Below are 17126 nucleotides of genomic sequence, written 5' to 3' on the forward strand. Positions count from 1 at the left end.
GCAGGTCCGACGCTCTCCTGCCGGATGCAGCTGTTTGTTAGAAAAGATGATGGTGCTGCCCACTGCTGTATAAATGTCACACATAAATGTTAGAGCACGGAGCAACAAAATGGGATTTCTGGATTCAGTGGTATCCTAACATGTTACTCCCAGAAAACTGCACTAAACCTCAGGCTTTAGATGAGTTTGGGTAGAGAGTTACTTGCAGATACAATAAAAACTGCAAGTCACTCACTGCTAAAATAGTTATTTGCCACCATTATTTTATTGCATTTAATCCTTTATATGACTTAAGTGTTTTAAGCATCTTTAATACGATTATCTTCAAAAGCCCCACTAATGCAGGGAAATAGTACAATCTCCACAGCACACCACAGATCCCACAAATAAAAAGCTGCAGCAGAGCTTACAGCTGAATTTTGGGGAACCCACAGCAAAAGACTAACTGCTAGAATATCCTTCATCTCCCACAAGTTCTTGGGAGCATCCCACCTTTTCCCTAGCTGATGCTAACACCGGCAGCACCCGGGATGCGAAGCCCAGCGCTGCCCACCCGCATGGACAGACACACGGACACATGGCCGGACAGACAGCAGCATTCCCTGAAGTTCCAGCTGCTGCTCGGGCCTCGGCGAGCGCCACACGTCTCACGTGACGGGCTTGTGCTGCCCTTCTCCCACACACTGGCACTGGTGCAGCTCCACCTCCGCGCTTGGATTCAGCGGGATGAGGTGGCGTTGTTTACACGGGCGACTTCCATTAACTGCTTTGATTCACACCCAACAGAGAAGGCAGACCGTAAATTTTAAAGTAACAGAGTGAGCTAGCAAAGAGTCCTTCAGCATCGCTGTGTTTATTCATTTATGGTATTAATAATGTGCATTATTAATACCAGAACATTCAAGCACTACTCAGCCATCCTTTTTTTTAATCAGTTAATTCTGACAACTGGAACCGTACAATAGAAGGCACGCTGCAGCTTTTATTGCCTCTGCCTCTTGCAGAGAATTAAGGAGAAATGTCAGACACAAAAAATCCACACAAAAGAAAAGTTCGCATGAATTATGCAAACAGAAAAAAAAATGGAGCTGTTTTTCCCCAGAAAACCTGAGCCTACATTTGTATGCATATTAATACAATGAAAATAAGTATTTTCAAAAGAGATTACTCAGTCAGCTTGATAAGGTATCTATTTTGTACTCTTAAAAAATCTGTAACATTTGGGGGGAAAGTATGCTTTCACTTATTACAAAAATAGAAAAGAAGAAAATCTATTTGTTAATTTCTCTGAATTCAGCAATAGATGGTCATATCTGTTTCTTCTATTTAAATGATTTTCAATCTACACAGTTATGGATTTGTTGTATTTTTAAGAGCTAGTTTGCAGATATGAGTGAAACAACATAATACTTTTTAAATGTATGTTGCATCTAAATATATATTATAATTTACAGTAATTCAATACTGTGGAGGATTTTTTTTTCTGGAAACATGGCATCAATATTTTATTTAGTTCCTGCAAGCAAATGCCTTTTTCAAGGTGTGGTAAAGCTATTCACTTTCAACCAAGCAGTATTCAGGTTTCCCAGTTCGTTCTTAGCAGAGATCACTTTGTATGTATATATAATTTCTCTTACTGAGTCTCCTTTGATCACCCTCTGCCATAGTTTCTGGTGTGCTGCATGACGATCAATTCCTGAAGATGCAGCACTGATAGGCAACCACGTAAACTAATCGCTTGCATTAAGTGCTTACAACTTCCCTTGCACAGCATTATTAATTATAGTAGTACATAGGGATCGTTCTCTCTGTTCATCACCCTTGTGATTCTGCAGTATTGGGCAGAGCTGAGCTGCAGTGAAATACGCTTGATTTTATTACCTGTACTTAAGCTGCTACTTGTTAAACAACTCCTACCTCACAAATGAATTGCACGGTCAGTGTCACATGTATTTAAGACATGTACCATTCCTTTCCTGAAGTACTGCAGTCAACCTGCCCAGAAGCCCATAAAAAGGCAAGACAGGCTTTGAGGATCTCACAATACACTGGCACATCCACTAAATTAATTTGCTACAATTCCAGGTCAAAATAAGCCTTTTTTAATATAAAACTCACAACAAGTTCAGTGCTGCTTTCTTTTCTTTTTCTTTTTTTTCTTTTCTCTCTCTCTCTTTTTTTTTTTTTTTTTTTTTTTTTTTTTTTTGCAATTCTTGCTATTGGTGGATTGACTGATACAGAGGGAGGAGCAAACAACTGCGGGCACCCGCTTCTACCACTCTCACCTGTAACTATCCAAATCTTGACATAATCCCATAAAAGATAAAGGAACTGTTCAAAGACTAAGATGTGACTAAAGGAAAATCACTGCAAATGAAGAAAAGGATTCACAATAGCATCTTTGCTTGATAGGGCAGTGCTGACTCAAATATGCTTTTTTTTTTTTTCCCCAAAAAAACCCATATTAATGGAGCCCGACCAGCTCACTGGTAGTTATTACTGAGTAGCACAAGCAGAAATTGAATATGTTCAAGTCAGAGCTTCATCTTGTTCAAAGTGTTTTTATTAACCTACAGATTATAACTGGCTGTATGTGATAGTATAAAAAATGTATTGTTTTAGTGACATCAGCCTGAGTACTTCATTATTTAGGTAAATTATGTAAATCATCCCAAGTACTATATTATGAGTCACGTACCAGAGTGCATTTTACAGTATATTTTAGAAGAGCTGTTGTCATGATTAAAAACATAGGGATGGGAGGAGGGCTTGTCTCACTTCCATTTTGTGTGTGTATAGATCTATTACTGTAGATATATGCCCTGAATTCTATAGCTGAGATGTTCAACTAGTCATGATTGAAACAGATGCTAAAAAAATGGAAATTATTATTTGTTTTTAAATGACACAAATTCTGAAAAGCATCCTAGCAAAAGCTAAACAAGATTATCTAAGGACATGTTCAGAAAATGAGTCAGTTGTATCCTAGTAGAGATTTCTGACAGCAACTGATTTTACCATGAAAAAAAATCACAAGGGAGTAGTTGGAAGCTGGACTGAAACTAAGGCACAGGTCATGGAAAGGTCAGGAAAAAAGATAATGAGAAAAGAAAATCACTTGGTGTGCAGTAAAGCATCACATGCAAAAGCAGGTATCTTTCTAAGCAGTATGCGATAGCTTAAATGAAATATGTAAACTTGATACAGAAATTGATTGGGCAGGATTCCTTGGTCTTGCTTGGAAGGTCAGAATGGTCGTATTACTTTATGAAAGCCTGCTCCTATTTACGTCAATGGAGGTTTTTTTCATAGACATGCACAATGCAGAAAAGAGTATAAAATACGAATTAATGCTTTATATTATGCTGAAGTTGCACCTTTTTATGTTTCTAGAGTGCTAACTCATAATGCTGAGTATAAACTACATACTGATCCAAGCCTCATTACAGCAATAGAAATTTGTAAATTCTTGATATTTTATCAGAATGAGAGATGAGGGAGGATGTTTTTGAATCATCTGTTAAAAACAGTGTAAAAGAATGGAATGCTGAACGAGCAACAGCTTAGCTCACTAAGTGGAGCTTGGAATGTAAAATTCAGTGCAACTGGCCACACGTATGAGAGATGATGCACTATTTTTTTGCAAAGTTTTGAATATTTGCGCTTCTTAGCAACTTCAGGAACCGAGCACCACAGACAGACAGAATGATACTAACCCACTGCTGAGGTTGCAGGAGAGTAACTGCACTAAGTCATATGAAATGGCTACCTAGCCATCTATCCCATCTCCAGCCACAGCCCAATGAGCAGTGCAAGAACAGGGCACATAGCCACACTTTTCTCTGTCTGCTCTCCCAACCTCTGGCAGTTTGTGCCTTAACTATTTCCTTAACTATTTCCTGAGCCAGTCTTTGCATTTAATAGCACTCAATGAACTTTCCTTTCATGTTTTTTTTCAATTATCTTTTGACCAACATAAAGTAGCTTTATTGCTCAGAGACTTCACATAGTAAGCAATAAATACAGAATATATGATGTGGAGAGGTAATTAGCACAATTTGGGGATTATCGCATTGCATGTTATAGTGCCCTATGCAATTTATGTAGGCAGATTTCTTTTTGAGAAAGAGATGTGAAGACAAAAGCGTAACTTGTACAACGTTCTCTGTTCTACACTGAAGGACATTCAGACGTGTGTTTTCATAACATTTCTAATAACCTGGTTAAATATGCTTCATGATTATCTTTCAACCATGGGGTTGTATCATTATTTTAGGTCCTCCGGCAACAATTTTGAAGATTCAACCTGTATGTATACCTGCACATACACAGACTCACAATAATTGTCCTACCAAACAGGCCAGCAATTTTTAATTTTAATTATTAAAAATTTTATCCACCTCGGTCTGTCAAGCAGCAATATTGTCTCATAAAATAATAATGATTCTTATTTTTTGATTATTAGCAGGCCTCAGGCACAGAAACAGGAATGTGATTTAGGAAAGGCATTTGAAGCATTTGTCCCCCAAGGCACAATGACCTCAAGGTTCAAACCCAGCTTCCTCCTACCAAAGCTTGAGCTGGCGCTCCTATACATTATTAAAACATCACAGCATTTCAGAGAGTGCATTTTACATCAAGAATTTCATAAGCACAGAGAGCTGACCCTGGAAGCTAAACAATAATTTTATTTGTTGCTGTAGCTGTTTCTTAAGTAATTTCTTCCTGACAAACTTGGCTAAAAAGGATATTGTGAAACAAACTCCAATGGTTGGGCAGTTGATTGATTAACAATATTTATTGTACATGTCATGAATGGCACTTACACCTTGGAAATCTAGGTGCTATAGCATTACAATCTATTAGCAACACTACACAACCATTCCCCTACTATGTATTTGCAGCAATTATGATTGCTTTACTTTATTAATGCCTACATTAACAAACATAATTACCTTTATGTTTGTCTTCACATAAAGTCTTTTTAGGATAGCCTGAGAGAAATTGACCACTTATGGGAGGGAATTTATTGTTTTGTTTTAAAGAATGTTGCTGTGCATTTTGAAATCTGTCCTTTCTTCAAAAAAAAATGCTAAGTCATTTTCTGTAAAATTCTCCATGTGGCATAGATATGAATGATACAAGTAAATTGCTATTATTTTAAATACTTTTTTTTAAGATAAAACTGACTTCTTTATGAAAAATATTTTTGAGAATATATGATTACAACTACTGTGCTTTTATTTGCTAAGCACAACATAGAGGCCACCACAACCACAATAAAATTTCAATTTACTATGATTGGTTTTCCTTCAAAAGTAACAATAAAAGAATCCAGAGAAACTAAACATATCGCACAATTAGTCAAAATGTACAAGCCAACCAGCTGGCTCTACAGGGAGGGGGAAAAATTCAAGCTACTTCAACTAAAGTAAATGGCACTTTTCTGTCAAATTTGACTTCACTAGATCTCATTCTTCTTCATCATTCTGCACTTCCCCATCAATTCTGGGAATGATTACAGTACAATTTTTCTTCTCACTATTGTTTCCTGGAGGTGTCACAATTGGTAACACCCGTTAGCTTCCGCCTCGGAGAATTTCTCTGTAGGTGATGAGAGGACTTCACTGTAGGTGTCTCTGGAAGCGAAACATGGTAGAAGTTTGGTAGCCGAATGTCGTATCTAAATCCTTTCCCCACTTGCACCCTGTCATTCAAGGCATATAGTTTTTCAGCAATGTCACTTCCAATTAGTATTGAGAACAGACGTGAGATGAAACGATGCTTAGCAAACAGCAAATACAGCTTCTTTCTCCTCCAGGCCACATATCGACAATCTGTCTCTGCTGTAAGCGTTACCTATAGAACAGAAAATTAAAATCAGCCGGATGATGATGAGTGATATTGTTGCTGGTGTCCTTGCTCAAAAACCTCTCTCCTTTTCTCTGTCTCCCTCAGCAGTCACTTATGCTGCTACTTTTGAATCTGCTGCAATTAAAACCATTTAATCCAGCTAGTGAGCACTTGCAAAAGGTAAGTGAGAAGGAAGACTAGGAGTGGCCACAAACAACTGTCACGTCAGCCTCAGTGACAGCTGTGAGTGCCTGCGCTGCCAGCAGCAGCCTAGGCCAGGACATAGGCTCACAGCACACCCCAAGGCTTGCTTTGAGCACCCGCTTTGCTCTACACAGCTCAGACAGGCAAGGCAGATCTCAGGAAAGCCATCCGCAAATGTCACTCCCTCTTGAGACAGAAGCCATCGGATCAGTCACAAGCGGGAGCTGCCTCATCACCCTGCCCTCGGTCAAGTGACACCACTGCAAGAGCTCCGGGTTAAAGGTGCCAGCCCACACGGACACCACGTTTCAGGCTGCCTCCTTACACCGGCCGGTGCCGCAGGCACGAACCTTCCCAGCTGCCCAGCTCTGAGCTTTGCCTCCCGAGGCCTCTCCAGAAACTTCTACCCACCTCCTGCCAGGGTGCGCTCCTGGGTGTGGATTTTAGCAAAACGCCAAGAAATGGAAGCGTAGTCTAACTATGAGATTAGCTTTTAGAAAAACCTACATTGCTCTAACAAGAAAGCAAACACAAGGAAGATACAAACAGCATAGCAATTCAGTGAGAATGGGGATCTCCCTCCCAAAATACTGGAAGGACAGATGTTTGTATAGTGTTACAAATAAAACCCATAAATAAATGAAGTTGTTTCTACGCAGATTAACACTTGATCACCACTTGATCAGTTTCCTGTAGTATTGTTAAAAAAAAAAAAAAAATCACACACACACACACATGAAACAACGACAAAGAAACACCCTCCACTTTTACCTGGAAAATACCCTCTTCTGTGGGTCTCAGTGAATCCCATTCAGGAGAATCCAGAAATTGAAGAGGAAAAATATAATGCAGAAACTCTCCATCAACTGTCACTCTGATCCTACCAAGATAAGATGTGTTAATTTGTTAGTACTATGTGCACAGTAGGAAGGACTGCAACAAGAATGTGTTATTTCTAATACTGCGAGGAGTTTAAATATAGCTTTGATAGCAAAAAGTAATCACTGGCCAACAGTGTCCTAACTATGCCATGTTTTACACACACAGTTGGGTCAGTCCAGCTGAGTGACAGTACAAAACAGCTGTGCAACAGGAACGCAAACCCTTCCAGGCCTTCTCCAGACACACTCTCCTACCTGGAGCAGGTCTGTGCAGCCATGTGCAAACTCTGTCAAGAAAGGCAGGCAAGAAAAGGAGAGGTGAAAGAGCAACGCGCAGAGAACAATTTGCTGCCTTTGCTGGAAAGCCAGAGCATGCATGCCCTGGTTTAGCAAATATAAATTTTAGAGGGGACAAAGTGGCAGAGGCAGGCAGGATGATACTTCATGTCTTGCACCGGGCTCTCTCCATGTTTAGCAGGAGTTGCACTGCCACAGGACTGTGTCGGAAGCCAGAACAGCATAGACCTAGGAGATCCCTGCAGGCTTCTGCAAATACCCAAGAAGTTTTCTCTGTATACTTAAGTTTGAAGGGGCATGAGCAGGAAATGTACACTTGAACCTCCTGAGCTAAAAGGAAGTAATTAAACTGTGAGAGCCCCCTTTTTACATCTGCTCGGGACTGAGATTAATGCTTCTTGCAAAGGCACAGGTAGCAGCCCTGTTATGCACAAAATAACGTAGCAGGAACGCCCTGCACTGCTATCGAATGGCAGGGCGCGCAGAAGGATGGACACCTCTCCTTCAGTACATCTACAGCCAGTTGGTGGGTATGTTATATACATATATATGCCAGATGGTAGCTTCCGGAGAGCTCCCAAGGATGTGGCAGAGTAGGATGACCGCAGGGCTAACTACGTACAATCCATATTGCTCATTACAGGTATTCCTATCGGCCAAGTTTCAAGCTGCCTGGAAGTTTCTTCTGTCCATGCACCTGTTAAAATGCACCTGGGAAGCATCTAACCAAAACCATCCAAGACGGACACTGCTCATCATCTCTGGCTGTGCGATCTGTCCTTGTGGTGGTGAGACCAAGAGGTCCCACAGAAGTGCACTTGCACCATCAGGGTTGTCTTAAGGCTTGCTGGAAAGGTCTCCACTCAGCCAGGAGCACATGCAGGCGGCCACTTTGCCTCAGGGCCTTAGTTAGGGCCGCACGAACTGTAGCTTCAGCTATGCCCATCCTGAGGGCTTCACCATGCCCGTTGTAACAGAAGGGAGTTGTTGGGCCTACTCTTTCTCCCTCATTCCTCCCCTCCATCTCCTACAAAGCAGTTACAGTCAAGATACTCTACTAAACAGTTTACCTCACTGTACTGAGTTTCATAACTACATTTTAGTCCTATTTCAGATGATATTAGTAGGGAAAAATGAGAAAGATGCGCTAGTCAGCCAGGCAGTGAAGACTGAAGACTTTATGTTCCCTTTATCTGAGTAACCTGGAAGTGCAAAGATACAATGTCTTGAAAAAGAGTGATGATTTAAAATCTTTCTCTTTAAGCTATTACAGACTGTGTGCGTGGTGTTGCCATGTTAGTGCCGTCCCCAGACAAGTGTATTTAGCCTGTTAATATTTATACTACATGCATTAATATTTAATCTACTCTACTGGAAAATGAACAAACAATACACAGATTAGCCATTTCTTGCTTTCCTTTTCAAGAAGGAAATAAATAAATAAATAAAAAGAATATATTTACAGTAAGTAAGCCAGAACAAACTGATACAAACCTGCCTGATACAAGCAAGGACAGTTTATCAATAGGGGTTTTGCCTTGCATAGCATAACAGTGCTCCTTCTCCAAAGTAACCACCTCTGCATCACAGCACAAGACAATCTTCCTATAGACAGTTAAGGAGATTCCTAGGGGCTGAAAAAGAGCACTGTAGAGTTCCTGGAATTCTCTGTCAAAGGACACACTCCGAACTTGGTAAGTAACATAAATGAACTGTATGAAGCATATAGCGAACAGTATAAAGTTCCAAGAGAATATATCAGCAGCACAGACATCCAGCCAGGCCCAAACAGAAGAGCAGAGAAAGCCCAATCCAAGCAAACTGAAGACATAAAGTAGCCCAAAGAATCCACTTCCACCCATGAAGCCAACAACAAAGAAAATGCTGGCTAGATGGTAGATAGATCCCTCTGCCTCTTGCTTCCAAGTTGTGCAGGTAGGATGTGCATATATCAAGCTTTCCCAAAAGCTTGCATTTTCTCCCATGGCTGGGCTAAGTTTTTGATTGAGCTGAATGTTTATTTTTATTTTTTATTTACGTATTACAGCTAGAGAGGTCCTCTGCTTTTCCATGCTTGCAACTTCTGATCAACGATCGCATGCCACGGTCTCTTTTGGTAGTGACGTTGCACTCGCACATAAGATCTCGAGCCACTAGGAAGCTGATGTTCTCAGAAGGCAAAGTCACTTCTCATCAGTTCACACGTTGTCTTGGCTTTGGCTGTGCCATCTGTAGTTTTGTCTGATCTGGATAGGCAAAGAAAAGAGGAATTACTTATAAAATGATTCTCAATAATTAAACTCCAGCAAAACTTTTATTGTTTAAAGCCAAAGACTGTAGTGCAATCATTCAATTCCCCAGGTAACTCAACCCAGTGATTCCTAACAAGTTGCTGGAGAGAAAGGGGTCATATCCGTTGGTTTTGAACCTGCCACCTACCAGTCTCATTTGAAGCCCTACCTTGTTCTTGAACCAGAAGAGACAACAGACGCTTGTCCCATGTTCACTTCCTCCTCACTTCAATTCAGGATTTCTTTTGATTCCCCCTCCTCCCCTTTTTTTCTCCTTTTCCTTTCTGTCATTGTTAATGAAACAACAAAGCTGCTTTGTCCCTGAAGACAACCGAATACACCCCCAAGCATCACAAAAAGGGAAACCCAAGTGTTATGAGGGATGTTCCTTTCTACTCCATCACTGGCAGGCAAAAAGCTGCCAGATACAAGGAAGGCTACATAACTTTAAGGCAGTGTTATTCAGGTTATGTTATTAGAACTTGCAGTGAATAAGTCATCCTGCAAAATACTTTTCAGAGAGCATTTACAGATCAATTTTACAACAGTCAAAGTTCTCCTCATATAATTCCATATTATGGAGCACATAACTGTGTTGTTTAACAAGATTTTTTTTCCCCTTATTTCAATATATTCCTAAGTGTTTAAGGAAGAAAAAAAAAGGAAAAAAAAAGAGAGAGAGAAGCAAGGGAACGACAGAACAAAGGAAATAAAAAATAGCTTTCCATGTCTCTCTCAAAGTAACAATACCTTTGAAATGTTAGATTAGAAGCAGCAGAAAATCCAAAGTAGCTACTTTTTCCACGAGCCACAGAAGTCAACACTTAGAAGTACTACTACTGGAGCAGTCAGCATCACTCAACAGGGCTTTCTGTGTTGTTTTTACAGTGTCGTATCGCAAAAGATTCATAGGGGAAAGCCATGTCGTATTTCCTAGCTTTAATTCCTTTAAGTCTATTCAAAACCCAATACTAATTCCTTGATTCAAAACTACGAATGCCAAATAAGCCATACAGTGCAAGAGAACTGAATAGCAGAGTTTAGAAGAAAAAGGTTAGTAGGAAACCTCTCCCTCTGTGGGAATGGGGATAGGAATGGCATTGGCCATCACTGCTAAAGAGCAGGGCATCTTTCTGAAGTGAAGGTGCTCAATATCCATTTTTAGAACTAGCATTACAAGAACGAGGTATTTCATAGCTATAAATTTGTCCCTTGACCCAAACGAGAGTCTCTGCCAAGAGAACCATTATAGCATGCGTAGTCAGCCTATATTTTAGCTCATAGAATTGCTGTAAAGTCTCTGCTTATGACAAGATGGGTCAAAATAATTTCAGAGGAGCAAAACACCATTTTATGACACAGATGCAGTCATAATATACAAAATAAAAGCCACAGAAAAATTCTCCAATATTTATAACTGCTTGTATTTGGAATACATCAAGGAAAAAAAAAGTGTACGGAAAATTCCCATTTACTTCTATAATTTTGCACGACGAGAACCTCTCCAATAAAATACTGTATGCAGTGTCATGCAGGCCATGGAGGACATCTGTCTTTCAGGACAAGAAGGGTGGAAATAGGAGAGGCAAGTGTTAGCATGGAATATAATGTCATCACCATGACTCTCTTCTGAGCTACTTGAGGGACTGTGAATGGGAAAAGTGCATTCTAGAGGGTGATTCCAGCAAAAATAAACTCTCTGGCAACACTGAAGACTGCTGCTAAAGGGAAATAGCTTCTCTGGGCTATAGTGAAGAGCAGGCCTCTTGCTGCTGGTGAACTACAGGCAGAAAGAGAGGGTTCGCCTATTTTTATCATGAACGTATTCTATCAGTTGGAATCCCAAAATTGCTAGCATTTTGCTGTTGTTGTGAAGTACTAAACAGAGCAGGGACTATGTATGGACTTGAGGACAGTAAAAAATTATTTTGATAGGTATATAGTGCTACCCAAGGCCTTTCACATTTTTTACATTTCAGACTCTCAAGGGCTTCCAAGCAGTCACTGTAATTATGCCATTCACATACTGCAGGCAGGGGGAAGAAAGAAAACAAGCAAAAGAGGCCAGCTGTGGCACTAAACGTGAGTCATCCTCCACTGAGGACCCATATACAGAGCGCCTACAACAATACTGCATTTCCAGGTTCCTAAGTACACAGATGGGACACCATCACTGCACCGAGAAGCTTCTCGGTCAGAAAAACACCCAACAAAGTCAGCATGCCACTTGATTCTGGCCTCGTTTGGTACATCCTTTTAGCGATACACAGTTATCTCTAGTTCGATTTGACAGTGATGATCAGGCAAGATTCAAAAGAAGACTGCATTTAAAGAAGGTATCTTGGATTATAAACTTGCAGAAATGTGTTTTCTCTGTGTACATGTCAGGGTACTTTCCATTTTGTCACCTGCTTAAGGCAAGGTGAGCAGGTCCCACATGAGCCCATCTCAGACCCCGGCTGCAGAGCACAGTCCCTGCTATTTGGCTACCACACTCAGAATAACATGAAACAAAATTAACAACTGCAGCTGCTGGACCCAGAGATGCACAGAAAACATCTCCTTTCAACACAAGCAGAAGACATATCTTATTGATACTGGCTGAGCTGCTGAAACATTTCCGGATGTTTTATCCTGCCACACACTCCACTGTGTTCAGATCAACATACACCACTAGAGAGGCAATGTACAGTTGCATGGAATTAACCGCGACAAACAGCAGCATTTCTGAAAGAACTAAGCTGCCACCAGACAGTGATAAATTTAACAAGCTTGCAGGAGTTTCAAAATAAATGGAATATTTCACAGACACTCTCCAAAATAAATAGCAGCCAGCAATCTATAACTTCATATAAGCAGTATATTAAAAGAGCCTACAGTAATAGAATTGTAATTTTAAGGCAAAATTCCTGCCCCATGACTTTTTTCTATTCACTGAAACATTTCCACAAAGAATTACAAATTAAGTAAATTATAATTTACTTAAACAAATTTGTATTTCACCCCATTTTGCCATTGACAACTCTATCTCAACTCTGAAAAGCTCTGAGTGTTAGTTACTCTCTGAGTTTAAATTAGAGCAATTTCTACAAAACACTCTAAAAATCCCGATGCCAGGAGCAGCTCTCCCTTCAGTCTTTTCAGTGGAGTCAAAAAGCAAAGCTATTCAGACCTATAACACACTGTCCTTTAGTTATCTTAGACTGTGCATTCAGCCAGAAATCCCTCAAGACTTTCACAGTGCACATTTTGACAAGACTTAGAGCCGCACATAGTGATCACGGAGCCAGCTTAGATGAACTACATTGCTTGCCATGTATTTTCAACCACAAAGGAAGAGTTTTCCTTTACAGAACATACACAGAAGAAGAGGATGATGCATTTAGCAGGATTTGCCTCAGTAATTCCAAAATCTACAATATTATATGTTAATATAAATATTTATATAAGCTAGTAGACATAGACTGGCTTGGCAGTCAATAAAGTTGCTCCAGGAACTAAGAGAGGAACCCAATGGTCAGATGTGAATCTCCAGGCAAGCAGGGCAGCCTTGACATCCGAGGGTTTCAGAAGTGACTGTGTCTGAGGACCCATCCATCTAGGCAATGGGCAGGTTAGACCTAGTGACAATGACCAGTGGCCTTGCCATCAGTTAGAGGTACGAATATAAACTGCTCCTTAATTTTAGAAAATATGTCCCCTAACGTACCATAACAATATGGATAGACAGTAACTAACAACATAAGTTCCTATCCTAGCTTTCTTCATATGGCTTCCTATATCCTACATATATTATCCGTATATTTTATACATTCTAGGGAGAACAATGTCCTACATATATTATCCATATACTTTATATATTCTAGGGAGAACAAGAGTTACAGATTTGAAAATCAGGATTTTCCTAATTAAATGCAGGACTGTTTGATGCAGAGAAAGCTACAATAACTTCACCACAAACCATAACACCTATTACAAGGAACAAAAACAGGAGGGAGGAGGAGGAGGAAAGGACTACTCAATCCAGCAGATAAGAATAGAAAGATAATCAGTCACTGTTAGACTAGACATATTCAGATGACAAAAGTATGCAGGCATACACCACAAAGGTTATTAATTAATGGAATGGCTTTAAAATTTTCCTTTGGTAGGAATTTAAGAAGCCAGGATGCTGTATAATGTCTAATACAAATCTGAACAGGGTATCATTCAAAAAGGAATTCATTTACTACAGACCTATTTTTTACTCTACGCGAAGTCAGACTAGACGATCACGATGATGTCTTCTGGACTCCTGTTCTAAGCTACTTAATATAAACAAGATTTGTATACCTAGAAAGCTAAGCAGCTATTCTGTCCGATGAAATCTAGAAGTCTAGCTTGGATAACAGCTAAGAAGCTATTTCAGGTAATACACAACACTGAAGACAGATGTGTCTCTGAAATTATTCCTCACACACAGACCTCCTAGCAGGAACATCCAACCACACAGAGCCAGAATCCCTTCCTGAGATGACAGCAATGTTTTTTTTCAAAGCACGAAGCAGGACATTTACCAAAGGATGCTTTACCATGAAGGAGGTGGAAGGGTTTCAGTGGAGAGGCTTGTGCAGGAGGCTTTTAACAGGACTTCAAATTCACTGATCTTGTTTGGATGCAGCTAGGATGGAAGGAGTCTGCTCATAATTTGCTTACATCCCTAATAATCTTTTTAATAAGTGGAAAAAAAGAGTGGCAGTAGAGAAGAAAAACAAACACAGCAACACATAATAGTTTAAGGCTCATTAGGAAGCACTGCATACAGGGAAGCTGCTATTATTTAGTCTTTAAATATTTAAAGACCAGCTAACTATACACAGATTACAGTACTTGAATGATTGCTCATTTATCACTGTAAAATATACAATGTAATCCTCTGTGGTTGCAAAACCAATATTGAAGATGGTATCTATTTTTTCCTCTAGACAGTATCTGGTAAGAAAAAACATTACAGGTTTTCTTCCAGTTTGAATCAAAAGCCATAAAAACACAGGGTATTCATACCAAGCTAATAATGGTAACTTTTTTAAAGCTCTTTAAGGTCTACCTAGGAGACAAGAACATAGAAAGGCAGTCAGATTTTTTTTTTCATTTTGATAGACTGCTAACACTTGGTAAAATTAGAGTATAGCTCTTCTTTATTAAATAGTATTGGCCAAATTCAGTGCTTCAGTTTTTATATTGTGTTATATAATAGGAAGGACAAGGCAAAACAGAAGCTCAGTCCTTTTTACAGCTCAACTTCTACATGATTAAAAGAGAAAGCAGCTACAGTGCATATTTCACAATTGTTTTAAAACTGTGTTAACGAACTGCAGTTGAACCCTGAAGAATCCAGCCTAAATGAGTTTGTGCGATGCCGGAGAGCCCTGGAAGAAAATGTACTCCCATGTAACCAGCCATGGGACATGAACTTCACTTCCCAGCACAGAAACGAGCACAGAGGCTTGGGCTGTCACAGTGCACCTGTCTGGCTACAAAACTGCATTACCCCATTGCAGAAGTATCAAACACACGAAGCAAACACACGAAGACCTGCTCAACCATGAAATGCTGCATCCCCATGCCCCAGGAACTCCAAACACAGTGAAAGGGAGCAAGGATATCCCGACGTGGTTGCCAACACCGTCTAGCTGGGGGGGTTGGAGGTACAGGTCTAGCTTGTGCTGTGCTGGAATTAAGTGTTATGTGACTTAAGCACAAAACACACAGAGCACTGGCTCAGCATCATGCCCATTAGTATTCTGTCCACAAGAGTTAAAATACTCTTAGTTTCTTAGCATGACAAAACTCACAAACTGGAGTTCTGTGCACCATGTGATGAGTACTACAGGTAGACTTCTTGTCTGTGGCCGTGGGAATGGCCAGTTACATGCACTGAACTACCACTTAGAGACATGCATCAGAAATCATTTATGCAAAGCAATGTACAAACTTTTAAAAAAGATAAAATACAACCTCATCTCTCAAGAGCCTGCAAACTTAATAAAGTGATGAAATGTAATTTCTTCTAGCAACTCTTTTCCTGAATCCTTAATAAACCTGGTGTTCTCAACTTTCATAACAGGTTTTCCTTCAGCAACAAAACTTGCCTTCACAATTAAATGTATCACATTTCCTTCTGTTTTCATACCAGTTCTCCTCCCAGGCACTTGCAGCGTACTTGCTGCTTTGCAGGCAAGACACTGTCCTAAAAACGCCCACTTGAAATTTTACGCTACTTTGTTATTTGGCACCAGGCAGAACTTTGTGGAGAGCCGGAGCAGCAATGGTTATGCCCATGGGGAAACCCTGCCTCGCTCCACTGCGGTCAGGGTAGACATTTCTCCTTGCAGGTATACAGTCATATTCCCATTAATCATGGGACTGGCAAGAAGCCCAAATTCTGGAAGCCAGATTTCATCAATGACATCTTTATAACTCGACCAGGTGGCTCTATGATTCAATATTACAAGAGATCAGCGCTGTAAAATGTTTGCCCATACAGTGATTGGCAGCTTGCATGCAACCCGAAGCTTCCCAGGACAGCTGAAAGAAACGTGGCAGGATATTACAGTCGGAAAAACAGGGGTTTGCGTTGCTTGCAGCCGCTTCTTTGCTAACAAACAACTGCAAGTACAAAAGCGAATCGTAATTTCAGAGCTCAGCTGCTCCCCTAACTTGTTGAGGGCGAGAGAGAAGAACCCGGTAACTGTAGCGAAGGAAGCAATGCGCGAGCAAGTGGGAGAAAACTCAGGTCCCGGGCTGCTTTTGGGAAGCGCTGCTCCCGCGCAGGGGCCAGGTGCCGGGAGCCCCCGACTTCCCGAGCCCGGCGCTCGCTCCCGCTCTTTCCTCCCGCCCGAGCCCCGTGGGGGCGGCCGCGCTCAGCCCGCGGGGCCCCGCGCCCGCCCGCGCCCCTTACCTGTGCCCGGCCCCCTGCCGGGCGCCAGGGAAACTTTCGGGAAGGGCGGGAAGGGCGCGGGCAGCGGGACGCGCCGCGGCCGCCGCCGTCACCGGAGCGGGCGGGCGGCGCCGGGGAGCGGAGCGGGCGGGCGCAGCGCGCAGGCGCCGCCCGGCGCGGGGCTCCGCGCGCGGGGCCGGCGGCGCCGTCGGGGCGGGCGCGGGGCCCCGAGCGGCTCCGCGGGCGGCTCCGCGGCGCCGTCCCGCCCCCCGGGCCGCGGGGAGGAAACGCAGCGGAAGCGGCGGGCGGGAAAAGCGCCCCCCGCGCCGCCCCCGCGGGCCGCCTGCGGCCATCGGGGTGCGAGCGGAGACAGCGCGGGGTGTCCGCCCTGCCCGCGGCTCGCGCGGCGCCCCGTGCCCCGTGCCCCGTGGCCCGTGCTGTGGAGACACCTGCGAGCGGGGCCGCCCTCGCGCCGTGACCCGTGTGCGCTTCTGCTTGTACGCAGCCCCCCGACCCCCTTCATTTCGGAACAAGCAAACGTTTCGCTGGGAATAGAGTTAAAAGTGCTGGTACAACGTCGATACAGAACCCTTTTAATGTGCCTACTGTAAATTTGTTCTGCTGATCACTCTGTCTTGGGGAAATACAATTTATTGATTGAACAAGACAGATTTACAAGTT

The 17126-nt window shown here is 41.9% G+C and overlaps 1 protein-coding gene across 1 annotated transcript in view; it reads right to left on the bottom strand.

Moving 5' to 3' along the window:
• POPDC1 (popeye domain cAMP effector 1) overlaps window positions 1-16542 on the bottom strand; it is a 46736-nt gene extending 30194 nt beyond the window's left edge. Inside the window, exons 1-4 of the mRNA XM_088538354.1 lie at window positions 16467-16542; window positions 8730-9481; window positions 6829-6937; window positions 5701-5859 (exon numbers count right to left, since the gene is read on the bottom strand). Coding sequence (XP_088394480.1) covers window positions 5701-5859; window positions 6829-6937; window positions 8730-9220 — 759 coding nt within the window. The 5' untranslated portion in view covers window positions 9221-9481; window positions 16467-16542. The remainder of the gene's footprint in view (window positions 1-5700; window positions 5860-6828; window positions 6938-8729; window positions 9482-16466) is intronic.
• Between the last annotated feature and the right edge of the window lie 584 nt (window positions 16543-17126).

Source organism: Tinamus guttatus, unplaced genomic scaffold (genome assembly GCF_059628265.1).
Source record: "Tinamus guttatus ecotype Peru unplaced genomic scaffold, ASM5962826v1 Tinamus_guttatus_pri_ptg000046l, whole genome shotgun sequence".
In the NCBI taxonomy this organism is placed as follows: domain Eukaryota; kingdom Metazoa; phylum Chordata; class Aves; order Tinamiformes; family Tinamidae; genus Tinamus; species Tinamus guttatus.